Source organism: Folsomia candida, unplaced genomic scaffold (genome assembly GCF_002217175.1).
Source record: "Folsomia candida strain VU population unplaced genomic scaffold, ASM221717v1 Fcan01_Sc003, whole genome shotgun sequence".
Lineage (NCBI taxonomy): Eukaryota > Metazoa > Arthropoda > Collembola > Entomobryomorpha > Isotomidae > Folsomia > Folsomia candida.
Window position 1 is genome coordinate 9,709,228 of NW_019091195.1, and position 26,398 is coordinate 9,735,625.

General features: G+C 37.2%; 4 protein-coding genes across 6 annotated transcripts; 1 reads left to right on the top strand and 3 right to left on the bottom strand.

Moving 5' to 3' along the window:
* Nucleotides 1-132: 132 nt before the first annotated feature.
* On the top strand, nucleotides 133-10,047 carry LOC110845390 (rho GTPase-activating protein 12). 3 transcript variants are annotated; one of them, XM_035850524.1, is made up of 17 exons: nucleotides 133-446; nucleotides 651-2,766; nucleotides 2,857-3,691; nucleotides 4,847-5,479; nucleotides 6,836-6,881; nucleotides 6,941-7,008; nucleotides 7,110-7,291; nucleotides 7,369-7,576; nucleotides 7,663-7,857; nucleotides 7,932-8,049; nucleotides 8,138-8,204; nucleotides 8,747-8,793; nucleotides 8,871-9,046; nucleotides 9,187-9,244; nucleotides 9,339-9,419; nucleotides 9,489-9,705; nucleotides 9,780-10,047. In XM_035850524.1, the coding sequence occupies exons 2-17, from the start codon at nucleotides 2,594-2,596 to the stop codon at nucleotides 9,835-9,837; spliced, it is 3,162 nt and encodes a 1,053-aa protein (XP_035706417.1). In that variant the 5' UTR covers nucleotides 133-446; nucleotides 651-2,593; the 3' UTR covers nucleotides 9,838-10,047. The 3 variants fall into 3 exon arrangements, with proteins under 3 accessions (XP_035706417.1, XP_035706416.1, XP_021947471.1); XM_035850523.1 differs by having other exon boundaries at nucleotides 152-351; XM_022091779.2 differs by having other exon boundaries at nucleotides 153-310.
* On the bottom strand, nucleotides 10,042-14,274 carry LOC110845391 (serine/threonine-protein kinase PINK1, mitochondrial). The gene is made up of 12 exons (XM_022091780.2): nucleotides 14,130-14,274; nucleotides 13,500-14,042; nucleotides 12,342-12,485; nucleotides 12,180-12,276; nucleotides 12,065-12,096; nucleotides 11,680-11,852; nucleotides 11,460-11,605; nucleotides 11,353-11,386; nucleotides 10,977-11,277; nucleotides 10,677-10,898; nucleotides 10,479-10,580; nucleotides 10,042-10,381 (listed from the first exon to the last, which is right to left on the bottom strand). The coding sequence occupies exons 2-12, from the start codon at nucleotides 13,887-13,889 to the stop codon at nucleotides 10,232-10,234; spliced, it is 1,791 nt and encodes a 596-aa protein (XP_021947472.1). The 5' UTR covers nucleotides 13,890-14,042; nucleotides 14,130-14,274; the 3' UTR covers nucleotides 10,042-10,231.
* A 122-nt stretch (nucleotides 14,275-14,396) lies between these two features.
* On the bottom strand, nucleotides 14,397-19,009 carry LOC110845857 (dnaJ homolog subfamily C member 16). The gene is made up of 20 exons (XM_022092383.2): nucleotides 18,586-19,009; nucleotides 18,454-18,525; nucleotides 18,181-18,386; nucleotides 18,031-18,090; nucleotides 17,866-17,941; nucleotides 17,628-17,772; nucleotides 17,459-17,552; nucleotides 17,311-17,400; nucleotides 17,143-17,231; nucleotides 16,958-17,067; nucleotides 16,714-16,893; nucleotides 16,576-16,606; nucleotides 16,314-16,489; nucleotides 16,051-16,223; nucleotides 15,674-15,961; nucleotides 15,496-15,581; nucleotides 15,294-15,430; nucleotides 15,079-15,183; nucleotides 14,922-14,984; nucleotides 14,397-14,848 (listed from the first exon to the last, which is right to left on the bottom strand). Exons 1-20 carry the CDS (start codon nucleotides 18,835-18,837, stop codon nucleotides 14,771-14,773), a joined length of 2,511 nt encoding a protein of 836 aa, XP_021948075.1. The 5' UTR covers nucleotides 18,838-19,009; the 3' UTR covers nucleotides 14,397-14,770.
* A 5,619-nt stretch (nucleotides 19,010-24,628) lies between these two features.
* Nucleotides 24,629-25,374, bottom strand: LOC118435068. The gene is made up of 4 exons (XM_035850203.1): nucleotides 25,258-25,374; nucleotides 25,086-25,172; nucleotides 24,871-24,980; nucleotides 24,629-24,779 (listed from the first exon to the last, which is right to left on the bottom strand). Exons 1-4 carry the CDS (start codon nucleotides 25,359-25,361, stop codon nucleotides 24,661-24,663), a joined length of 420 nt encoding a protein of 139 aa, XP_035706096.1. The 5' UTR covers nucleotides 25,362-25,374; the 3' UTR covers nucleotides 24,629-24,660.
* Between the last annotated feature and the right edge of the window lie 1,024 nt (nucleotides 25,375-26,398).

A 26,398-nucleotide genomic window follows, 5' to 3' on the forward strand; every position in this document is an offset into this window, starting at 1 on the left:
GATAACATGCTCGTGCCGATTTAGTAACGGGAACGGAAAAGTCTTTTTATTTTCACATAAAACTAGACTACATTCTACCACCACCGCCTGCCTACTATAAACCCACGTAAATACCAGTACACAAACCAAACCATCTGATAATGTAAATAGTGACACACAAAACACACTCGGCCTTCGCACTTTTGCTCAGCAAATTGCAAAAACTCTCGATAATAATATTCACTATTAATAACGTTAAAATAATAATGACACCATACCAATGATTAAAGTGCGACATAAATTCAGTGCTACAAAACTACCTGTGGAAAAGGTGAGGGATTTGATAGTTACATGTGCTGCTGCTTATTTTGGGTATTCCATTTCATTGAATACTTATTATTGGGAGGATGTATGTATTAATGAACGAGTGACGAATGATTGATCATCTAGGACACTATTAGTAAAATGTGAGTATCAAATACTCGATCAAATCATTCTATTACTTGTGACTTGTTAATACAACTTGCCAATAATTGCAAGAATAATAATTTAATTGTACGACAGTTGAATTTATGCTATTGAATCCTTCAATTTAATTAATGTATAAACAGTGATCTAAAATTTCGATTTGTAATTTTGAATTTAAAAATTTATTTTTTTTAAATTTAAAGATTGAGTGCAATGGAAACTCATAAACCCGTCATATCTGATTGAAAATGCAATTTGGAGACAAGATAGTTCAAGTGCAGCTGAAAACGTGGGTTCTACAAAATCCCCAGAAACGATTGACGGAGGGAGCCGCATTTCAAGACTGACCGACCTTCCATTAATTAAAAAAAAGATAGATAGTGTTTCCTGAATGAAATGAAGTGCTACCAAAATATATCCAGTTTTATGCTTTATTCGTCTGTTGCTGAGCTGTAATAACCCGAATGAATACGTCCAGAAAAGAAGGTAAAAAAACGAAGCAGAAATAAAATATGATCAAGATAATTACCTCCCCTATATCGACTTAGGGCAATTCTAACTTTAATTCCGCTCGAATCATGAATGATCCTACTCATAAAAATATCTCTGTCTTATTTATTATTATTTAAGAACATAAGAAAAGTGTAACAAGGAAAAATTGTACTAATATAACGGGACAATCATAAAATAACAGCTATAATAACAGATAACTTCACAGCTTGGGACTATTAACAAAGTAAGAAAACGAAAGTCTATTTGTATTAAATATATACCAATATCAACAAACAAACCTATCTTCATATCCATGTAAGTATTGAGTGCTATTATTTCATACTTAAAAAGGATAAGACAAATGCTGAGAATACAAAATACAAAATAATAATTATATTTAAAAGAAGAGACCAGCTAGCGCAATTAGCTGTCTATTATCTATCTATTACACAATTTCTGCTGGAGCAATATACTTATATGTGCTAGCAGTTCCTCCATTGCAGAAAAGTGAAAAGATTATTCTGTGACTCTGTGAATTTATGGTACAAACAAAGTAACTCTGCTGTGGTTTTCTTCAACTTGTACAAGTCATTAGCTACAAAACGATCCAGCTAATCTTGACCAGAGTGAAAATAGAAATCAACCAGTTAAAACGCAAGATAAAACACATCATGCTGTTGCAAATGCAAGTGTTTGTTTACTCTTCTGGTTCTGGATAAGACCATTTGAACATGTACAACTGAAATTTAATGCACTAAGAATCGCTTCCTTCCATTTTGGACCACTAGTTTATGTACATGTTAAGAACGATAATGAGAGCTGTCTTGCACTCTGCTGAAGAATCTAATATCCGCCAATGAACTACCTTTCCCTTCCCACCATACCAGCGAGAGTACGTACGAGATGAAGATGTGAGAAGAATAAAGTAAAAGCCGTCATTTCTTCGTCTTCGGACTTCGATCCACCTCTCTCCTAGTTCTTTCTTGCCCACGTAAATAAATTGAGTAAGTGAAAGTAAGTAGAAAGGAAACTGAATCCGACCGAATCGCATTTACCATTTAGGAACTATTTTTTTTCGACTCCCGAAAGGAACCACTTTCTACTCAAGATTGCAGATATTTTTAGAAGAGATGTGGAATAAGTTGAGGAGAGACTTGAACTCACAATAAATCAAAATAGGAATACTCTCCACGCTGGACAACCCAACAACGTCAAGGACTATAATACATACCACTTCTGACATTCCTTCTTATTATTATTGGTAGCTGTATACAGCAAAAGCGGCAGCAGTACATTCAGGCAACTCGTTTCCGGTGCTCATTCATGATTAATCGTTGAAGAAAGTTTATTCTCGGTGGTTACTTTCTATGTACTTTTGTTTGGCTCTCTGTTACGAGCGAACAAGACAATCAATTTTCCTTCAAGTAGAACAATCTTCTACCAGTACGAGAAGATGAATTAAATTCAATACGCAACGTCTCTTCCTTCACTATTCATCCCTATCTGTGATAACTGGTGGCTTACTACCATTTCCTTAATATACTTAAACCCATGTACTAGTGCCCATGCAGCGTCGGGGTAATAATATTTGCCAGAGTACAATAAGGTGAGAAAATCTACTCACTGCTGAAGCTGCTGTAATTTTTGTACTATTATGGCTTCTGCTACACATTCATCGCTGCAAGTGGAACAGAACAATCCCCTCCATCGCCGTCCAATTGCCCTTTTGAAAGTGGCCTACGATTATGACTATGACTACAAAACGCGAAAAGTGTCAGTGAGGGCAGGGGAACTGCTACATTTACTTCAGAAAACTAATGAACACTGGTGAGACACGTTATTTTTTGAAAACACATGGCAAACCTTTAATTTCCTTTTTAGCACAGTATCTTTCTAAATCTTACATTACATTTGTAGGTGGAAAGTGATCAGACCAGGTGTCAATAACAAACCCTTCTTCGTACCGGCTCAATATGTCACTGAGGTGAGTCACCCAGCAGACCAAAGTCCAAAGGAAAATGGACAAAAATTGCCACTAACGAAATTTCACTCTTTGGATCATGGATCCCCAAATTTAACCCCGAAAAATGGTTCGAGTAATAAGGAACGAGAAAGCGTAACCAAGAGTAAAAGCAAAGAAAGTTCTTTTTTCTCATTCTCCAAGAGTGGTAAGAGCAGTAAGGTTACAAGAAATGAAGGGTCAAGAGCGAGTCATCGGGAAAAAAATTCCAAACAACAGCAACAGGCGTCCACAACCAGCTCAAAGAAGATCTCATCCACTTCGTCGTCAGGAGGAGGAGGGAAGCTGAAGAATTGGTCTGCAAGTTTGGAAGAATTGTCTAAACAAATCGTATTTCCAGGACTGGCCTCCGAATCTGTAGCGGATTTAACCTTTGCCACAAGAGCGATTCGGGACGAGAGGAAAGGAGGTCATCAGAGTTGTGAACCTTTTGGACCAAGAGACGTGGACTCCACTACTGCCATGGATGACATGATGCACTCTGTGTCATTCGGGAGAGAAAGGTCTTCCTTCAGTTCATTTCACTGTGATGACAATAGAAATCAAAACGTCCATTCCAACTCAATCAACAAGTGTCTAACGTTCCGCAACCCAACTTTTAACAAAAGTTCGGAAGGTTCTGCCGATTCCAAATGTAGTACTTCAGAGGAGAAACTGGAGACAGGAAGTTCAAGTCATGATATTTCAGGATCCCCAGGATCACTTTCACAGGAGGGACAGAGCCCTCGTGTAGTAAGTGGATGTCTTTTATATTCTCACTGATGTTGTTGCAACCAGCATTGGCATAATTCTCTGCTTATCGCCATTCTCCACACGAAATGTGCTCTCGTCGTTTTCACTCAAAGAACTATTTTGTGTGAAAGGGAAGAGAGACAGCGTGATTGAGATGACGGTGCTGCTTTGGCTTTGTGTTTATTCCAATTTACTTTTATTTCCTCCTACAACGACCATGCCCTACTTTTTATAGTACAACCAAAACCAACCAACTGTTATTTATTGACAGCGTTCTGTGTTGTACGAGAACGAACGTATCTCTAGGAGCATTTTAGTAAAGAGCTTCACTCCATCTGATCCTCTTTCTATATTTATTGGCTGTATATATTGGCTGACTAATTGAATATTTATAAACACGAACGACCATTCATCATGTACCACACAGATAGAGATGACACTTAATGATGCCTTAAAATTCATAGCAGAGACCTACATACATTCTTCTCTCGTATACTCTTTCCAGTTTGTCCAAGTATCCTTCACATCACAACCCATTTTGCTTGCCATGAGGAATCCTTCCCCTCGTTCACCTCCGCTTTCATGCAACATTATCAGATCAATTCCTGTGGTAAAATGTTAAAATATGGCGAATTCTTTATAGTAGAGTTAATGCATGAAGGAGTAGCGGGTGAAATTTTTATTTTTTGCCATCGTATGGTTGCATGGTCATATTTCAGGATCATATTTCCTTATATTTTTTCCACCTTCTTTCTGTTCAATTACTCTTGGCTTAATATCGATGAATTCAACAATTCGCAAATATCCTAAAACAATCCAATCACACCCTGCCATATATTTTTAGCCCATGCCTTACTTCATTCATTGCCATGTTTTTGGGGGATTGTCTTGGATTCTTTTTCGTGTTTCTTTCTACCTGACTTCACAATTAAATAGTAGATCAGTAGATGCATTGTTCAATACTTTTGATCTGCGTTCTGTGTGTTTTACTATTTCTGCTTGTTGTCCACATTTACTTGGATGCTTTCACAGATTCGCGAATACGCTATCTCTCTCGCTGATGCATTACAGTAGTTATATATCTAATATATATCAACTAATTGCAACTTGCCTCTAGCAATACGACGACTAAGTTTTTCGTTCAATTTACTATAGGTGAACAACATGGAATCTGATTATACGATTTCACATAGTGCCAGTGGAACAATCACAAAGGAACCAACGAGACTTCCAGCTACACCACCCATCAATTCCCCCGTCCGGAGATTTCTTGCTGACGACTGGGCAGAGTATCAAGAGGCAGATAGCAAACGATACTTTTACTACAACAGCAAAAGTAAAATTACAAGTTGGAAGCCGCCCCGAACTTCTTCGTCATCTTCAAATAAGAAATCTGATGAACACCTTGGCGGCGGTGGTTCATCATTAAGCGACGGATCTGCTAATGCGTCTTCCCTTGAGAAATCGTTGGAATCCTTGGAAAACATTGATCTACTTGGCAGCCCGAATCTCTCTTTGGAAGCAGAGCCGAGTGTGAGTGCTGTTGCTGACAGGGCTTCACATTCCTTTTCAGACAATAATGATACTACTGCATCCAACATACTCAATGAAAATTCTGGAGAAAGCAGGAGTCGCTCCTCTGAATCCATCACCATGAAAGAAGAGCAGGGACCTTCAGGGCCAGTCGCCGAGGTAGTGGCAGAGATCCCAATTCCTGAAGGTTGGGAACGTCAATGGGACACAGCATCGCAACAATTTTGCTACGTTAACAAAATAACAGGCGCTAGGGTGAGTTCTGATTAATTGAACTTAACAATCATCTCTATGATGTTCCTCAATGCCAATGCCTAATGAGCTTCTTTCTGGCTGGATTTACTTTTCTAAATCACTAGTCACTCCTTACTAAATATCTGCGCAACTCTGCAGGCATAATTTATTTATATTTGAATTTTAGCCTATAATATATTATTATGCTTAACACACTCATCCTCCGTGATTCACATACACCAATATATGGAAATATAATTGTATGATAAATTCAATGCTACTAATGAGGATACTTTCGATAAAATAAACCCAGCAGCACAACCACAAGTTTAAACTTGCGATTTGCGAATATGCCAAATGCAAGTATGGAGGAAGTAGGATTTCCTGTCAGGAATTTATTGTAGCTGTATAGTTACTTTTCTCTTTCTCAACGAAATATTTGCATTACGTACCACCAGCAGCAGATTATTAAATTGCTATATCCTATTTATTTGTTAGCCAGCTTAATTGTATAAAATATTGAAATATTTCATAACTTATTGCGTGTTGTTGGACAATATGGCCGGAATTAGCCGAAATAGACACCTAAATAGATCAACAATTGCGGTTGTTAGCACATCTGTGAGACGCTCCATGTCGGAATCTGATTTGTCGGCTCAACTCATTAAGTCTGTAGCTGATACGAATCAGGTTTGTCGTTTCCAGCAGAGAATCACTTATATCACATTACTGATCATATTATGCTTGTATCACTTGTGAAAGGAAAATCCCAGTAACAGTAAACAGCCCCTGCGTGCGCTTAATAATGAAACTAATATTACTTTTATATATTACTTTTCCTTTACTTGGCTTGCCGTCATAAAGCATCAACAATAATTTTGCAAAACAGCAGCAGTGTATCAATCGGCTCTAAGGAAGTTCCAATTGAAACACTTAATTCAAGACTCATGATGAATGATCATGATTAGTGTGATAATAAAATGCTAACCCATGCACACTAGGACTAACACTACTGATCTCAAATAAACCACGCCAAAATAAAACAAAACAAGTAGCCATTTATTTCATATGGCACACATCATGTGTAGAATGGACAGCAATGAGGGCAAACGTGTAGACAAAAAATCTCCAAATCTTCAGCATGTACAAATTTCCACTGAAACTTTTCAGCTTTTAGAAGCGATATTTAACGAATCGGGAGTTGATTTGAGATCAGAATTCAGCATTCAGTCCATGAATAATAACAGGTCCATAATTGAGTCGTCGTCAAACGAAGTGTGTTTTTATTTATTTATATACATGCTTATTTATATACGTGCGCAAAGAAAGATGGCGTCGAGAAATAATGTTATCACATGTTTAATTTGTTATTTTCAGTGGTTCAGCTCAACAGATTCAGACCAGAGAGTTTATTATTATGAAGGTAAGAGCAATGGCTTTAACAGATCCCATCGTTTTTACAAAATTTGGTGTATTATGAAGAGCACAGTTCCAATTCTTCCTGGTTTCTACCTGTTCCTGACGTAAATACAACTCATAACCTAAACCAAGTAAGAAGGAATTGTATAAGTACAACAATTTCGTATTGCAGATATACGTGATGTACATAAATGAATACAAAATAAATAAAATTTCATTCTCCTATTTTCAGAGTCCCAACACCAAAGAAGGCAATACTAGTGTAAGTAGTGAGACTGCTTCATTACAAGAAAAAAGTCTGGATTCATCAAAGCCAGTAGTCGGCCTTGTAAAGAAGCACCGTCACTCTGCAGGGGAAGTGGTGGATAGAAATTTAAAAACTAAATCGCTTTTGATTTCCTCATCTGATCTCAGGTAAACCCATTGTTTACTTTTCAAAACAATTTAAAAATATTGAATTTTAATTTATTTAAAATTTAATACAAATTTAGAAAACATGAATTCGACAAGTCGGGGAGTTTGCCTAGGTCATTACGAACAATTTGGGCGAATGGGATGCTTGATGTCATTCGAGAAGGTCCAATCGCAAGGTCAAAGATAACAGAAAATGGCAAAAAACTTCGAAAAAGTTGGAGTGTTATATATTGCGTATTAACGGAGTCTCACTTGAGCCTGTTTAAAGATCAAAAATCCTTTCTGGTAAATTACTGATCGATAATTTATTACATCTATCATCCATTTATATACATGAGTTACAATAGATACTTGTTATTGGGTTTCTTTAGATGCTGACAAAGACTGAGGTGGAAATTGAGCTGAATGGAGCAACGGTAGAATGGACAGATGAAAGGTCGAGTCGAAAAAATGTCTTCCAATTGAGTACCTTATCTGACTTGCAAATGCTTTTCCAATTGGACGATAAGAGCTTGGCGCAAGAATGGTTTGAAAGCATCCGATATGTTACGGAAAAGAATGACTCGGTGAGTCGAAATGAATACTGGCAGAGTTAATGGATTTACTAGAGTGGAATAATTTCCTTTTTCCCAAAATTCAGACGTTGGACATTTCTATGCGGTTGAGAAGTAATCCAGAAAGTCCAGATAACTTGTTAGATCCACCCGTGGGGGAGCGCAAAATTTCTTCCAGACTGAATCGTAACAAGTCTACCAAATGTAAGGAACCACCACCATCCAGTTACTAATGATTGTGCATGTATGTTATTGTGCATTTAAAAATTTTGGTTTGTCATGTATTTCGTAGTGCGTATAACCACAGTGGAAGACAAGGATAAGATTAAAATTAAAGAAAGTTTGCGAAGGTTTTTTAGGTAAGCGTTTATTTATATAACAACTAGCACTAAATCTCAACTGGTCGATGCAGCGTATACATGTTAGAAGGAAAAATATATGTGCAGATACTAGATTTTATTCCTAACTATGTAATTATCCATTTATTTGCACCAATCAATACTCTCAAAACATAATCAAACAGACAAGTATTAATATTATATTTAAAAATGTTGATTACAATTTTTAACCCAAACGAACTTGGTTTGTGACCACAGTCAATTTGGGCATGTGTCGTCGCTTTTCTCGACGACAAAAAACGTGTATTAGGTGTGAGATGAGATCTAATAATGCAACTATCTAGGATCAAGAATATTAGCCTTCTACGACCAAATTTCAAAAGTCCGTGTGGGTCACTATTTAAAGTCCTGTATCGACTAGTTGAGATTGGCGACCAATATGCCGTGTCAGCCAATATGTTATCGACCAATCACGTGTCGATGGGCTGGTAGTTGGTCACTCGCCTCTTTCATTTTTCATTGAAATTGAAGTTAATGACGATTGCTTAATTCATTTTTGGCAGTCGAAGACCTCCTCGCGAATCTTTGGTGAAGAAAGGAATTTACAAAGGTAGATGATTAGATATCAAGTCAAATTCGATTGTGTGGTCACAAAATTTTAATCCCGACACTTTGAATCTGTTTCAGATGAGTCAGTATTCGGTTGCTCTTTAGAAAAATTGTGCACTCTGGAAAAGGAAGATGTTCCGCGATTTGTTCAAGAGTGTATAGTTGCAATCGAAAGCAGACCTGAAAACCTGAAGACAGACGGCATATATCGGGCATCGGGAAATTTGAGCCAGGTGCAAAAGATCAGATTACAGGTGAGGGCTTAAGTAATATTGTCAAGTATTATTAAATTATGAATTATTTATATATACACGTTCATGACAAAATAGTTAAACATTCCCATCAATCGAAATGCTTGCGAAAATTGATTTCAATTATTATTTATGATTAATAGGTTGATCAGAACAATTTAGCTTGTTTATTTCAAGAAGAAGATGTGCACGTACTAGCAGGTAAGTTATCAATTTTTACCTGATTGCGTTGCCCCGTGGCCGTAGCAGTGTCCTATCCTGTGTATTTATTTAATCCAGCGTGTCTGATTTTCAGGTTGCCTTAAGCTATTTTTCCGTGAACTAAAAGAGCCACTCATCCCATCTGAATTATTTGAGAAAGCTCTTCAAGCGTGCCGTAAGTCCTACAACTTGTGGAACCATGAAAATTGACTGCACTATATTTATTTCTAATTTTTGTTCTTAGATGCCTCTAACAGAAAAGAGAAACTAAATCGTCTCGGTGAAATTGTTAACTGTTTGATACGACCTAATAAATGCACACTTCAAGCATTGCTGAGACATCTTCTTAAAGTCGCAGCATACAGTGAATTTAACCGAATGCAAATCCCAAATCTAGCCATTGTATTTGGTCCAACCCTCATGTACGCCGCAGAAACACAAAATATGGCGACGGATCTAATGTAAGTTTAATATATTTATTTCTCTTCTATTGGTGGAATTTTACATCGCTAATTTGTGGCTGCTTTACTTACAGGCAGCAAAATTTGGTGATTGAAGCATTATTGCTGGAATACGAGTCCATTTTTCAGTGATAATATAATCTGCAATTCTCAACAATTCTTAGGAATCATGGTTTCCCTTCCTCTTATTCTTTCCTGTATTATTTGCATTAGTTAAAAAATTGTTTGCCATTCACAGATCGATCACGCGATATAACTGTAATTTATACGATAAACACACAAAGTAATAATGATAAATCAAACTATCCGTAGCTGGAAATATATAAAAATCGGAAATTGAAATAAGCATATCGAAATGCGAACTTTATTGTTGCATAGTCTTCATCTACAACAAAACTGCACAGTATAATTGATTATTTTCGGCTTTCACTTAATTAGTATAGACTAGTTACCAGTTAACATTTTTCAATAAATAAGCTGTACAATCTCGGATTATATTCATAAAAATGATTGAAATCCAACCACTTTAATCTTGGGATTGCGCGATCCAAACAACGGCGGATTTCAATGAAGAAAATTTAACTTTTTTCAAGAAGCTTCTCATAATTTTAAATTCTAATATTTCATTTGTCTGAGACAAGGCTTTCGCAGTCAAGCAAACCAACCACTGAAGAATCTAAAACAAAAAAAATCGTAACCCCATGTATTATAACATAACATTGCCAGAATAGATTATTCTTGATCGGATAAAAGGAAAGAATTTGAAGAATTACATCGTCATCATTGGGGCATCGACCACCACTTCTCACCATCCAGTCAGAGGGTGCCCACAATAGCAAAATGCAAATGTTGAAAGCTTTTTCTGCCGAAATCCTCTGAAAAATTTCAATTTATTCGTGATTATAAAGTTATGTAGCAGAATTGGAGGATGTATATAAGTATATATAAACATATATAACTTGTACGCATACTTGATCTGGATTTCGTTTCAACAAGCCTTTAATCAATTTCTGCACAATTGGATTTGCATGATTAACAGTAGGCAAGTCGTTATCAGTGTACGTTCTACCATCAAGGTGGTTTTCTCCATAAAACGGATTTGGGTTGCCAAATATTTCATATGCAATCGCACCACATGTCCATGCATCCGAATTTTTGTAGTTCAAATATTTCCACGCACCGGGTACAGCAGTCTTTAAATAAATAAATCTTGTGAAGAAGGGCACCAATAAAGCTTTGTCTAAATAATTTCTGAAACACTAAAAGCTCACCGAAATTTCTGGAGCGGTTAAAGCTGCATTTCCACCTCTATCGATATACTCTGTTCTGAATGGCAGTGAAAGTCCATTAGACTTATCAGCCAAGCAACAACCAAAGTCTGAAATGACGATTTCTGGGAACATATATCCTTGGGACACATCTACTAGGATATTATCGGTCTTTAAGTCACGGTGGGCAATTTCAGCGTGGACCAAATGACTAACTCCGCTTAAAATCTGAGTAAAGATCAACATTCTTGTGCGATGTGTCAGATCCGTATTTTTTAAGTAATCTTGTAGATTGGTGTCGTATCTGTAGTAAAATTGTTACAATATTATACTTGGTTTAATCAGTACATTATACGATAAATATAATATATTATAGTACCTTTTCATAACCAAAAACAAGCTCATGTTTCGTCCTGTGAGAGATTTAGTATTAGGGCGATTTGGTTCTTTTTTGTTATTGGTTTATTTAATTTCGGGGTACTTTACCAAATCCGGCGTCTGGATTTAGTCTTTGGGGTAAGGCATTTGGATACCTCTGCAAACCCTCCAACAATGGAATTTTATCCACAAAAGCATGGTGTATATCAATGATATTTTGATGGGGAGGGCATCGCTTCACATTTTCGAAAAGACTGCAGCATTTTATATAAATATTAAACATTCAAAAATCATTTAGATATAGTGCGAAATAATGACCATGACATACCTTTTGTCTAATTCAGCAAGGTTTTTCAAGTCGACTTGACGAGCAGGTACAATCTCTTTTACCATTCCTTTCAAAATTGAAAAAGCATTGGACTCAATGTCGTAGTTAAACATCATTTTAACCGCAAGAACCCATTCAGCTTCAGTCGAATCTTTGTAATTTGCAGCGTATACCTTTATATAATAAAAATCATATAATCATTCATATAATCATTTGGAAAATCTTGAGTAAAAATACATGTTCAGCACAATTAATTATCAAGGGAACGTGAAAATTGGAACACAGACGTAGAAATGTCCATACTGGACAAACTTTCAAAAAATGAGGTGAGATAGAGATTGTGCAAAGACATTGTTTTCAAGTAAAGATTTTCAAAAATTCTCACCGCAGCATTGCATCCTTGATTTAAAATTGGTCCTATATAATTATTCATTATCTCATATTTAAGGTTGTAATTGGGAGCAGTAATTTTAGTTCAGAATCCCAAGTAGGTTATTTACCAAATTTCAAATCGGATACAGATGTTATTGGTTCAAATTCAATCGATGATGATGAGGAGTACATATTGCTTTCCTTTGTTTGCCTTGAAATTGATTCCTACACATATAAGACAGCTTAGTAAGTAATATTGTTCTGCATAAATCGCCAGACAAAATCGCTACCCTTATTTCCCAACAAATCCCATCAAACTCGCTGTCCTGAGAAACCACTCCGACGGACCCAGTCGCCAATGACACTCCAACAAGGGCGAAAAATGGGCGAGAATCCCCATACAACAGACGTTGTGCCGCCTTTCTGGCAACCTCCTTAATGCGAAATATGTTTTATAATTAGTCAATGATTTGTTCCGGACAGTATTTACAGGGGTGGGACAGAAGAAGGAGCCCCTTGAATTTGAGGGGTGGCGTGTGATGCACAGTCGCGGCATTTTCAAAATTTGCATATGTCATACCCAGATAGTTAACGAAAATTTAGCACTATTCAGATTTTCCCTACGGTTAAAAATGCCCCTGCAGCACCCCCCAGAGTGCGAGGCACGCATAAAAGTGTTTTCCAAAGACATACTGAGCCAGAGAGCGATTGTTAGAAAATTTGCTGCAAATGGATTTATCGTCGATCGAAAGTACGTTTCTAATGTACTTAAAAACGTTGGAATCAAGCGGAGGGAAAAAGCGGTTAGAGCTCCACCCCCACGGAAAGGATACCCAAGATCCGCTTGAACCAAAAAGTTTATCCGGAAAATCAATTTTTCGCCAAAACGGTAAATCCACCAACTAAAAGTTGCATGGCGAAAATGTTAAACGTTAGTAGGAGAACATTTCTAGAGTCATTCACAATGACCTACAGCAAGTGACTCGTAGGAAATCCCGAGATCATGCTCTCATCCCAACTTATTTCTCACAAAATATCAGCCTACACGAAGGATTTTAAAAAAAGTTTGGGTATAACAATTATTCCTACTATAGAAACTCTCGTTAGTTCCTCTGATATCAATCCGATGTTTTTTTTTTTTGGATTCGAGTACTTAAAACAGAGCCTTCTTGAAAGGAAAACGCGTGCGTTTTGATGCACTTTGGAAAAGTGTTCAGGACGAGTGGTGCAGAATCACTCTGAAAATTGTGTCAAAGGTTATGACTGGTTGGAAAAAGCGACTGAGGCTCGTTAGATAAACTAAAGGGCTTCACACTGAACCAATTACCAAACTTCACAAACGAATAATAAGGCCGGAATAAATTTAGGCAAAGTGGCTCCTTCTTCTGTCCCACCCCTCTGTAATACTGCATGCACTCGTATAAATAAGTATATATTTTAGGACCAACCTGGTTCGTTGTAGCCCTTCGGAGGACATTATTGATGAATATTTGTCTCACTTGGGTATGAATTTGTTGTCCTATTCGTGACAACGTCGAGGATGAGAAGGAGCTCCCCCCACTGTCAGTTGACGATCGTCCTGCTGCTCCTCCAAGTTCGGATGACGCTCGAGGGCCAGCAGTGCCCACATTTCCTCCGCCAACTATAATATTGCAACCCTTCTTTCCCTCGGTCCTTAGAAGAACACCAGACTGGTTTTCCGGCGAAACTTCGACCTTTCTCCGACCCAGTAAAATTTGATGATTTCGGAGTATGTAACGACTGTAGCAAATTAGACGGCGTAGAAAGGACATTTCTTGAGTTTGCTGATGAGTGGCGAATGTTATAAGCCGTAACATTGCCTTGTTGTTTTTCACGTCCTGGAAAGACCTCAAGTAGTTACCAGTAGTTGATGAGGAGGAGGAGAATAGATCATGTCATCACTGATGACTCATCAGTCATCAATGAACTATCTTTGTTCCGAGGTTGTGACTTGTGGGAATAGAGAATTTCTATAAAACATATATATACTTTAGAATTGACCCTCACACAATGTATAGATTTTGATTTGTTTAGTTTTTGTAGAGGATTCAACTTACTTTGCAGCCTACTCGTCAAGATTAGGGTACACTAAGTTCGTTTAATCTGACCCAAAAATCAGAGAAATTCAAGAAAAACAAAACAACAATAACCTTCAATAACATTCAGATTTCATCAGATTGAACACACCGCTGCGCAACAACGGAGTACTAATGCATGGAATAGGAGAGCGGAGAGTGAGAGTCCGAATATTTACGTATTAGTTAGAATGCATGACTCATGTCCTATAATACTTTGACATGGGTTATCATGATTTTTTGACCATATTTTGGAAACACCTTTATTTTTATGTACATATTCATTTGATGAATATTGGGTTTCATGCATTCATACATATATCAATAATTGTTCCTAATTTACAGATTAGAACATTTGGAAAAAGTACAGGCAAAGTTATCCTTTATCAAGAATTTACTTATTGTATCAGGAAATAACTTATGGATAATAAGGATATAAAATAGACAACAAAATAGGACATCATGGCGTTAATAATGACTAGCATACGTTTGTGCGAATGAGATTGGAGTTTGTTTGAGACAGTGAGATCGAGGTTGTCTAATTAATTAAAAACCATGAGCGCCTTTTAAAGGAAGATTGTTATCCGTCGAATGCTTATTAATTAGTTCAATAAAGGGATGAGTTATTTGAGAGGAAAATCAGGCCAGTAATTTATATGATAACGATGAGTTGATCCCTCGAAAAGCCTATCCAACCAGTTCTGAAAAATTTAAAATACCATAAAAATAGCATATTACATTTTTTGGACAACAAAAGTAATCCTTTTCCCTTACGGATAAATTGTCCAGCAAATGGTTTGTAAAAAGAATTCCAGCTTCCGGTGTATCGCTGGTATCCTGTTATTAATTATACAAATATACCAATCATTTCATCAACGCACAATGTGCTAGAAGTATTTACTATGTATTCAATATATAATGCGGTAAATACATTATTCAATCCGCCTCCCCGTTCCACATCCGATTGTTCATCACTGCTGTTTTCAGAATCAAATCCGAGAAACGCACCATTACGATAGCCAGAATTTGCTCTTCTCTGTTGAGTATAATAAAAAAGAATCGTAAATATATGCCTGTACTCTAGCGTACTCTAGCTAGAATATTAAAATTTAGACGGAATGAATATGTAAATGAAGATGACTTTACTCTATTTGGATTTCCTGGCATTGTGACACTGGCATGAAACACACAAAAGTACTTGCGATGACCATTAAGGGAAATAACGGTCCCAACACAGTTTCTGGGATTAATGTTGAGAGTTGATGAGTACGTCTCATGTCTCACTAAAGTTGAATGGAATTGACTCATGTAAGTAGTGTAATTATTTAGTAATATGATTATTACTCACCAAGTGATAACTGAAGTAATTGTTTGTACCATGACAAACCAGCTGGTCGATCAACATGCATAAAGCCAAACTGCAATGACTTGTTCCTGAAAAATTAGAACAACCATATTAATGTATATTATGACTAAGACTAAATAAACAAATCATGCAATGCATCCACCAATTTCATACAACATACTTTCGGTATGGCCAAACGCATCGTTGAAATTTTCTTATCAGTATTTCTTTTGTATCCGCATCCAATAAGAGCAATACAGTTCTGCAGCCAGGCTTAATAAGTCTGACGAGACCATTATAAGTTTCCCCACGCATTTCGTGAATTCTGCATTCAGGGTTTTGTGTTAATAACTGCAAAGGCGTCGGATTTTCAGTAGTTGTTGATGATGCTGGGCGGGAGTTTGACGATGGAGGTGATCTTTGAGCATCTGCCTTGGCTTTTGCTAAAATACTTTCTTCCTCAAGTCGTCTATAATATATTGGCACAATATTTAACTATGCATCATATTAAACACTTATAACAATATGCTATTTAAAAATCTGAGCAAGTACGCTTACACTAGGTATGCCATTATAAAGCCACCTGCAACTATGAACAGAACTGTGGCAATAACTGAGGCAGTCTGGATAACCATTTCTCTTGTCACTTGTGCTCGAACAAATTCCATCGTCAGTGATACCTTCCTTAGCACTTTGAATAAAAACCCTTGTGCATGTTCGTCTGTTAATTCCTAAATGAAAGTAAAATAACAATTAAAATCATCAGTCGTAATGCATATGAGAGTTGGAGTAATACTGGAGGAATCGTACTAAATATTTACCTTCACTTCCACTTGGTATGACAGGGATGTTTTTTCTGTTATTAGCCTGTGAAGAATACTGTCTAGGCGTTGAGCTGATGTATTTGTTCCGTCCCACCCACCTTCGATCCATTCGTACGATATTTTGCTGGAGGTCTGCCTCCAAATTATCATCAAGTTTGAGTCTTTTTTGCTTCCTATAAAAATTAAGTCTCATACGTGAGTATAACTAATATCCATCATGTAAATAGGTAGAAAATATACGATCCTTTAATTTCATTACCTGAGAGTGAGCTAACGAAATCCCGCTGGACCTGATGAAGCGGGCGAAATATATTATAATAATAAGTTATTATTTAACTAAACAATTATTAATGTTATTATTACTAACATTAATAATTGTCCCCTGGCGTAAACTTACCTCTCCATACAAATATGCGAACTTGACTCGGACGGAGGAACCTTGACGCAAAGCGTATTCTCGAAGAGCTTTGGCGCTGTCTTCGTCCTCTAATATTTTCGTTTTTCGAGTTAAGAATACTACACACAAGCGGCGGCGATAAAGCGATGTTTCAGTAGGACAGATAGTATCCATTACAGTCTACAAATAATATCCATCCAATTGTTAAAAATTTCAGTCATCCTCGGCAATAAAGATTGATTACCTGAGATGAAAGTCGTGGAAGTATCAAAAACTTGTTGTTTTCAACAAGGTCGCTCATTAATTTTTGTGAGATTTCGGTCATACTTAGAGAAGCAACGGGTTTCTCAAGTTCTTGGAACAAACAAAAATATTAGACGTGTATTATTAAATTATTCAATAAATCATTCAGCTGTCTTAGTTTTGTACCTTTGAACACAAAGATACTATCCATTCCGTCCGGGATTCCATAATTTTGCCGGAAGACGTTGAAATCTTTGTCTTCGGTTGTCACATATCTACAATAAAATCATTGATTTATTCTCACCAATCTATGTCAACACTAGTTATCTAGTATATCTTATTAACATAAATTACCCAAATGCAGCTCGTTCACGAAAATGGAAAGCTAAAACTTGATACCGAAGTCGAACAACCTCAGAAGTTCCAACAATAATGACACGAATTCTGTTGTACACATTAGATATTGAATTTTGCTACCAGGAATTTCAAAACCAAATCTAACCTATTATCTCTCCACCAATTTCCAAGAAAATCCTCCACAGTTTCTTTATCCAAAGGGACCAACAAGTCAAATGGTAGTTTGGACCTTATAAATGCTACAAAATACAAAATCATCATCAAGTATATTTTAATTAAGACCCCAAAAAAGGTGTCACTTATTACTTACTTACCTGTCACTTTATTGGCAGCAACAACAGTGTCCCGATAATGATAGGCATGCGAATCCAACACTAATACAACTGATGGAATTACTTTAATACCAATTTTTCGAGCAACAGCGGTTTCTCGATCTGCATGCACACAGGATACGTCAATCTGAAGATATGGTAACATTATGACCGTATAGTTATTTTGCAACTTCATGGTAATAATTAATAATAAAAATAAAGCAGAGGGTACAAATCTCACCCCAATATTTGTTAGCTGATCAGAAATTGTTCTCCAAATAGAAGCGACGCGTGTACATCCACTGCACCAGTCACCACTAGTTTTGAAAATTATAACGTTTCTAAATTATTTTCAATCATACGAAGATGATGAATGGGTAGTTAATATTTTAAACCATTGACTTACTAGAAGAGAATAAGTTGTGGAACGGTGAAGGATTTTGGCATTACATTCTGTTCAAAAGTTCTAACATAAAAACAACGTTAAATTAACAGATTTAAATATTGTAAATGTATCAATTTACAATAAAACCCTCAACTAATCTTATGTTCTTACTTTGCCGTAATGCTTTGTTTATGCAAAAATGCAATCCCATCAGCGAATGGATAGTGAAAAGCTCCGCCGGTAGTGAATGTAAGAATTTCATCAATAGGGTCAAATCTATTGAATGTGGTGTAATCCGGCCTGGGATTGAAGTTGGGAGAATCCTCCGTCACGCCCCTCTGATCATACAAACGACGCCGAGCTGGGTCACTCAGTAGCTAATGAAACCATATAAATAGTAAACCCCATATTTTATTAAATATCCATAAAAGTGCAGAAACTGACCTCATAAGCCCTATTTATTTTTACAAACTGTTCCTCTGCTTCAGGAACCTTGTTCTTATCAGGGTGCCACACCTAGGTTAAGTAATAAATTATTTACAACACATTTGCATGCACAACACTGTGCGAACTTACCACAGCCAAATTTTTGTACGCCTTTCGAATCTCCTTGGTAGTGGCTGACTTTCCAACCCCCAGAATTTCGTAGGGGTCTCCCAACACGGAAGAAGAAGTTGTCGTCGTTACTGCCCCCACTGCCGTCCTGCTTACGAGGTGCAAACATGCGACGACCAGGGTGAGCAACATCCAGCAGTTTCGACAATCCACGACACCACCTCGCACCCACCATCTGATCGGGAACATGGCCATGTGGAGCCTTATTTGCATCCGCCGTCCAAACCGACCAAGTCCATAATCCCAAATTTGTCCCTGGATCGAAGAACTAATTTGTTTTCGCCTGCTGGAGAAGGACCCGTCAGCTGTGCTCAGTTTGTAGCGAAGTAGAAATGGGACGAGCCCAGCCCATTGAGAGGATTGAGCAGTGCGGAAAATGGTTTTGGGCCTGGCGGGTAGGCTTTCACTTTCTCGGAGGAGTGGACATCCGGCTCACTCTCTCCGCTGCCATGGCCACACGTTGAGATTTCCAGAGGCGGATTGAGACTTCTGCTTGATTCCCATCACAAAACAGTGTCAACTTGCCTCCTCGCTCATGCCACTCTGCTTCTTTCATCAAGTAATTCCCTATATCAAGTATTATCAAGATTCATATCGACTCTTCCGAACTTTACATAGTTTACAAGGAACTGTAAATGTTTTTCTACATAATTGGAACTACAGATATCAATATGTTTAATAAAATTTATTATATTTAAAACTCTACCATGCATTTAAAATGATGATGATAATTGATAATATAGTTTATGAGTCGTAAATTTTTGAAATATAAAATAATTCCTCCAGTCCTCATTGACTGAGGACAGCTCTCATGCCTGATGTCGCATTCCCACGTTGAATGGGAAGCCGATCCTTTGAATAAGAGATGTGGTTGACAATGTCAACTACTTGACACTGACATAGGACTAGGACTAGTGATGGATGCCTTTCATCATCCTCCCAAAATCCTTGATGAAATTTAGTCCCAATTTAGAAATAATAAATAGAAAATATCCATAGATCTAGGCATTCTTTTCTTTTAACTTTTCATGAATTTCAACAAAAGAGAGCGTAAACTAATGTAATTAACTAATAGTTATACGCCGCATTAAGTAACGTAATTTACATTAAGGTTTTTCCAAGAATGAGTGTGCTGCTGTGTTTGTGATTAGGCAACAAAAGTTCGACACTACGTGATGTATATCTTGTGCAAGAGAGAGAAAGTATGGCTTCTTTCGGGGCAGAGTGGTTTGTATTAATCAACAACCCTTTCATCTCACTCTCTCCCCGACCGAATATCATTCTTAAATATAGAGACCATTCTTCCAACTTTGTGTATTTGCAGCTCATTTACCAACTTGTATTTTATTGAAGAGCTATCGGTAGAAAAATGGCTCAGCATTATATACATATTCGTAAACATATGCATTTATATTTATTTGGTCGGTTGGTCCCTATTCTACATGATGATAAGATGACATACAATGCTTATTCCAGGATAATTGGAATTTGTTTTTTTGTATAGCGAGTTATAAGCCCTGGTTTAGGCTAAAAATGAAATCCTGACTTTCACCTCTTCATGACTAATAGTGGCATTTGTATTACCTCGTGATGAAAGTTTTGTTTGATGGTAATAATATATAGCGCTTGCGTGGGTTTATTGTTGGTAAAGTATGTCTATTTTATTAAGACAGGTAACAGGAAAATTCGAGGGTGACATGGTAAAAGTAGAAATGTGCGAGATAAATATGGGGAGAGTTCATATTCATATAGTCCGTTTTTTTCGCCCGAGATTGGAGCATCACCACTGCAATGTCTCAACGCTACACGATAAACGGCATTCTGAAGAACGATCGTCTGCATTTCGTTTCCGAAGACCCCGCCGCCATGGGGTCTGACCCAGCACTACCTCCACACCCAATTTTCAACTGCTTCACCCCCACTACGACCAACAACAGCAGTTTGAATATGTTTTGCTGCTCGACACCCACGCCACCCCCGCGACGAAGCTCGACTGAGGCGTCTATCCTATCACAACTTGGTCCCATCTCAATGGGAAACCTGCTCGAACAGAGGCATCATCGTAAGTTAATTACAAACTATTAATTTAATCATCCTCGATTCAATTATGTGAATTTGTTGAAATACGATTGAGCTAACCCTATAAGTCAACCCCAGAAAAGGCTGAGTAATCGTATTATGTTCCGACTGCATTGTCAAGTTATTGAATGATCATTTGTGATTGTGCCATACATACATGTGCAAGTATATCAAAATAATATCATTCATTTGAAGACGACGTTTATCTCAATGTATAGCTCCAACAATTTTAAAGGCTTTTAAAAGTTTGACTAGTTATTCATGGGAATACGTCAAATTAATCTCCCAAATTAATATTTTTAATTGTCTACAATCCGCATTATGACGATCGTTGCATAGAGTTATATAGTAATATATCTGGTTCAATATAGTTCAAGAGATAATTGCCTATTCTTCCACCCATCTTGTGTACCATAACTTGAGGTAAAATGTAAAATCCATAAATAAAACCTACAGTCAACAGTGCATACTTCATTTATCCGAGTCAGGGCTTGTGGAACCGGCAGCGTTCGGGCATCAAAAATCGAAAGATTTTGAAAAACTGGGTTTCAATTTTTCTGATTTTAACCGGTTTTAGTGCGAATTTTAGAAATGTTTGCAAATATAGCACGCTAAACAAAATGAAAATTAAATATAAACTTGGGAATAAGGCATTTCAGAACGATTAATTCTGATCCTAACAATAAGAAATATTAAATATTAGATCCGAAATAGTTTGCGTTACTAAAAATCGAATACCGTATTTCGAGTGTGTAAAACCGATTTTTTACAAACCGGTTTTTAAGATAAATTATTTTTTTACAAAACTGTTTTTTAATATAAATGGTTTATAAACCAATTTCCTAGTTATGTTTGTGTGCATTTGCGGCACGCTAGCGGACAAACCACTGAACCCAGAATTGGTTTGACACCAGAATTGGTGTCAAATCTAGGATGAGTCCTGGATGAGTTTGAAGAAGACCTACATAGATCGGTCAAGTGGTTGTTCAATAAAGGTCATTTAGGTGAATGGGGGATTGTGCCCCACCCACCTAAAATTTCAAAATAATGCTAGAAAGCTAAATACCCCAGTCACCTATTCTAATCTCTACGGGTCAGCCACTGGACTTATCTAATATGCATATAAGTAAACACAATTTGAACTCCGTTTCGACTCTATCGTGTTCCGGACAGGCATAGTGGTCCTATAAGCCCTGATTCGGGGTAAAAAGTATAATGGATTTTGAAATCCCACAAGTGAATTGAATGACAGAATGAGTATTCGAGTTGGTAGGTATATTTATGCATGATATACCATCAAATAATAACCTCGACCCCAAGGTTTTCCTTCACAATAGGCGATGTTATGAGTTATCCGAGTTACGCGTATGCCAGAACAAATTTTGCAATCACAATTTATATGAAATCATACAACTAAGGAAAGTTTGCACTATGCTACTCGATAGAAAAATCGTCCATCTATATATTTATTTACATATGAACGACACAAATAGGATGTAGGACGTGACCATAACTGTAACATAGCCATTAGGAGAAAGTATTCAATATTTAAGGATGATTCCTCAATATTCGTTAAAAACACGTAATTTCACGTAAAACACGTAATTTTATATCCCTCACTCCTTCCGGCATGATTTCACTATTGATATAAAATGAATACAATGCACAAAATGATGCTTTGTCTATGCATTGGGTCATCAGGGGGGGACTCGGATGTGGATAATTACAACAGGATATCCTCCTCATCCAACGTGGCCCTAATGGAGGCCCTTGTGTCGACACGAGGGTGCAGTGGTAGCAGTCCATCCACGTCCATTCCATCAGTCTACACCCCCTCCGCCGAGCGCCACAATATGACCACCAACTCTGGAAAGCGAAAACAACGACGATACAGGTAATAAATACGTATAGGCTGGACTGGAAGTACTGCTTTGCCCCACTTTGTAAGAAGAAACCATATGACCATGACTTCACTAAGGAGGGGAGGTTGTGTACTATCAACTCCCGGATATCGATGCCCTTTGGATACGTTGTAGTGTCCCATGAATGAACAAGAACCCTGAAGTGGTTTAATGCCATAGCCACATTTGCGCCCGCCACACCCACTCAAAGGTGCCCTAAAATCGCTTTCACTCCAGCTTTCACTCTTTCAAATCCATGCCAAAAATCCAATTTTACTCTTATTTTGAAATTTCTTTCACCATTATACTCCGAGATAGTTGTGTTCTTATATCCAACATCAAACTCAACTTGTTTGATGCTTATTTCGCAGGAATAATTTGCGTTGTTGATTACACAAACAATGCTCATTGAGAATTTTAAATTTTAAAAATATAAAAAAATTCAAAAAGTTGAGTTTGATGTTCAATATAAGAGAACAACTCTCTGGGAGTATAATGATGAAAGAAATATTTCAAAATCGGAGTAAAATTGGATTTTTGGCGTGATTTTGAATGAGTGAAAGCTAGAGTGAAAGCGATTTTTGGGCACCTTTGAGTGGTTGTGGCTGGCGCAAATGTGGCCATGGCATTAAACCACTTCAGGGTTCTTGTTCATTCATGGGACACTACAACATATCCAAAGGGCATCGAGATCCGGGAGTTGATAGTACACAACCTCCTAAGGATGGCTCTCCATACCCTAATTTGGGGTGATATTGCCACAATGCTTCACTGACTAAGAGGTCTTTAATTAAACCTCCACATGCTAAAATGCTATTATTACGACGGATTGATTTGCAGAACAACTTTCACCAGCTACCAGTTGGAAGAGCTCGAGAGATCATTTTTGCGATCGCATTATCCTGATGTGTGAGACTAGATTTACAAAGCAGAGCTGTTTTTCGATGCATAAACTGGCTGCGATGCTATTGTTAACAGGTTTTCAAGGGAAGAACTCGCAATGAAAATTAACCTGACCGAAGCCAGAGTGCAGGTGAGGTGTGGGCAAGTAGTTCGTTGCTAAAAAGATGCACAAATTATTATAGCTTCACTAGCAATAAGTACTTGCACACTAAAATACTTCTTAATTATGATACATGTCTTGCCTGCCTGGTTTGGTTTCAGGTTTGGTTTCAGGTTGGTTTTATGTATGGCAAATAATGGAAATGCGTTTAACATGTTTTATCTTTATCTTGTGTTTAATAAATACCAATTTTTATGTTTATTTCAGAATCGAAGGTACCTCTTGAACGTACCCATTTTAAATGATGGCCAAATAATAGCAAATGGTTTGAAAGTTAATGTGTCAAAAATATTTACAGGGCCAAATTTCGAAAAGTAGAGAAAGTGAGGCCTGCTTCACCGGCACCTTCTCTCTTGAGTAACACTTCTGTCCCCGTTGTACAAGGTAATAGATCCATCCGTCTAATTTCACTTTAAAATCAGTAAAATTCACCTAATTAATCTGTTGACTCAATTTTTTCAGATATCCTTCCAGCTGCCCCCCATTCAGCGGACAGCCTCTTATTTCAACACGGGATGCACAATAATTGCTCCACAGCCACCGACAGCAGTCGGCTAATGAATTCATACTTAAGTTTTGAAGCGTGGCCATTTTTGTCTGCATCAGTCGCAAATGCAATGTCATCAAATCTGACCCCTTTCACCCTAAGTCCACCCACAAACTTTTTATGTCATAATAATACAGATAACCCTCATCCACATTCATCCTTCCACCCGATTCATCACGGCATTGATTCCTCCTCTGTTGAAGAGCTTTCCCCACCTTTCAACAACTGTAATCTTTCCATGGGCGACAAGCAAGAACTCGACAATGCGAATGACACTAATTCTACTACCACTAGCTTGCTCTAGCTTAAGCTAAACGCTTCCTCTACAATTTAAATATATTCCATTTAATTTTATATATTTATTTGTTATTTGATAAGATAATTACATTAAGTAAAAATAAAGTATGGGTCTGACACTACCTGTCCTCCAGTTCACTATAGTAGCTTTATAAGTTACATTTGTTGTCAAAATCTTCGCGAAGGCACGTCTCATCACCAGTCACACTCCTTTTCCGTCGTCTTTTGCTTAATTCCTTCTCCGGGCGAGGAATTTCCCACGGATATTCTACTCAAGGAAATTCACAAAATTAGAAACTCACAAATGTTTTTATGTATGTACTATTCCGACGCGCATAAATTTTTATGTGTTTACGCACCCGTATCAAGTTTTGCAAACTCAGAACAGTACGTCACTCCATCCATCAATTTTATGGGGTCTCCTAGTAATCCTGAATATGGTTCCTGGCTAAGTTCTGTCATGCTCTTCCTGTATTAAATATCAAGTTTATTATTTATTATAGCTGATCCATTCCTATTCATAAATACTCCTTTTTCTCATCGTTGAAATTGTTTCATATTCAACATTCTTTACCAAATATCATTGATCTCATTGGTGAAGACTGGCATTACTGCACTTGTAAATCGATGATGATCATTGAATCCCACCTCTTCAAAATATCTGTTGAGTAGTAAAAATGGTTGCTTTTTTACTGGTTATTTGGTATTTCTTTAATGCGTATGTAAAGACAGCTCTTTTTCACAACCTGTAGCACGCTGTATGGGTGTGTGTAAAAATCTTCCAAACGGTTTCTATTAAAGGTTCCCGTTCTCTTCCTGACGACCCCCATGACACATTTAGGTTTATCATCTGACCAAATTTTTCAAATGTTCCCAATTCCTTCGTGCGGAATCAATTTCATATAAATATAACATTGTTATATTATTATAGTAAAGACAATTTTAAAATTTAATGTACCACAGTTTCATTGCAATTTTCTGCTGAGCGATTCAGAGGGTCAACAAATGGGTATGCGGTAATATTTTGTAGACAAAGGTATAGACTGTAATTGACATTAGAAATTATATGTCAATCCCGCATGACATTTGTAAAGTTAAAGATGTACCTATCTTCAATCCTTTGTTTCGCTGCATAATCGGAAAATGCATCATTGAAATTGAAATTCTTCTTTTGTAAATTCATAAATGTTTGCAGAGCAAGGTCAAAGTGGTTATCTTTCACGTAATGGTTAGGACATGCTTTTTGCATAATTCTTTTAGATAAATCCAGGAATTTGAAAGTGGGAGTGAGTGGGGTCTGGATCTTTGGAGATGTTAAATTGAGAATCTCGAGCGCTCTTGATGTCAAGTAATTCCATATTTGCGAATTCATTTCAGGAAAAGTCATGTTCGCAGTTAAGTTTCGATCCTCATGATACTCTGGAAACTTTGAGTCTGTCCCGTTTCCTTTCGACTCTTCTGTAGCAGTGGCATTGGATTCACCGGTTTTTACTTTCCTCATAAAGGTACGACCCGTATGTTTATCACCACTATCGTCTGATCGCGCAAAGCGATCGGATTGCTTCAAAATTTCTGAACATTCTGGACTGTGAGCTGCTTGATAACACGTTCAATTTTATTGTAGTATTAGTAATTAGAATATTACCATGTACTTACATGTGATGTAAGGGATGCATGATTCTGATGAAATTTTATCTACATCAGGAGTATTACAGTTTGCAGACAGCTTGGTTTGAGGGTTAACGTCTGCCTCTTTCATTCTGTAATAGCAGTATTCATGCGTATTTAAAACGGGCTGATTCTTCCTCAAACACTTGTTATCCTCAAGTCTCCAGTCATTCGCACCACTGGACAACAGGAATTCTGCCTGTCGGCTCGTGGGGATGT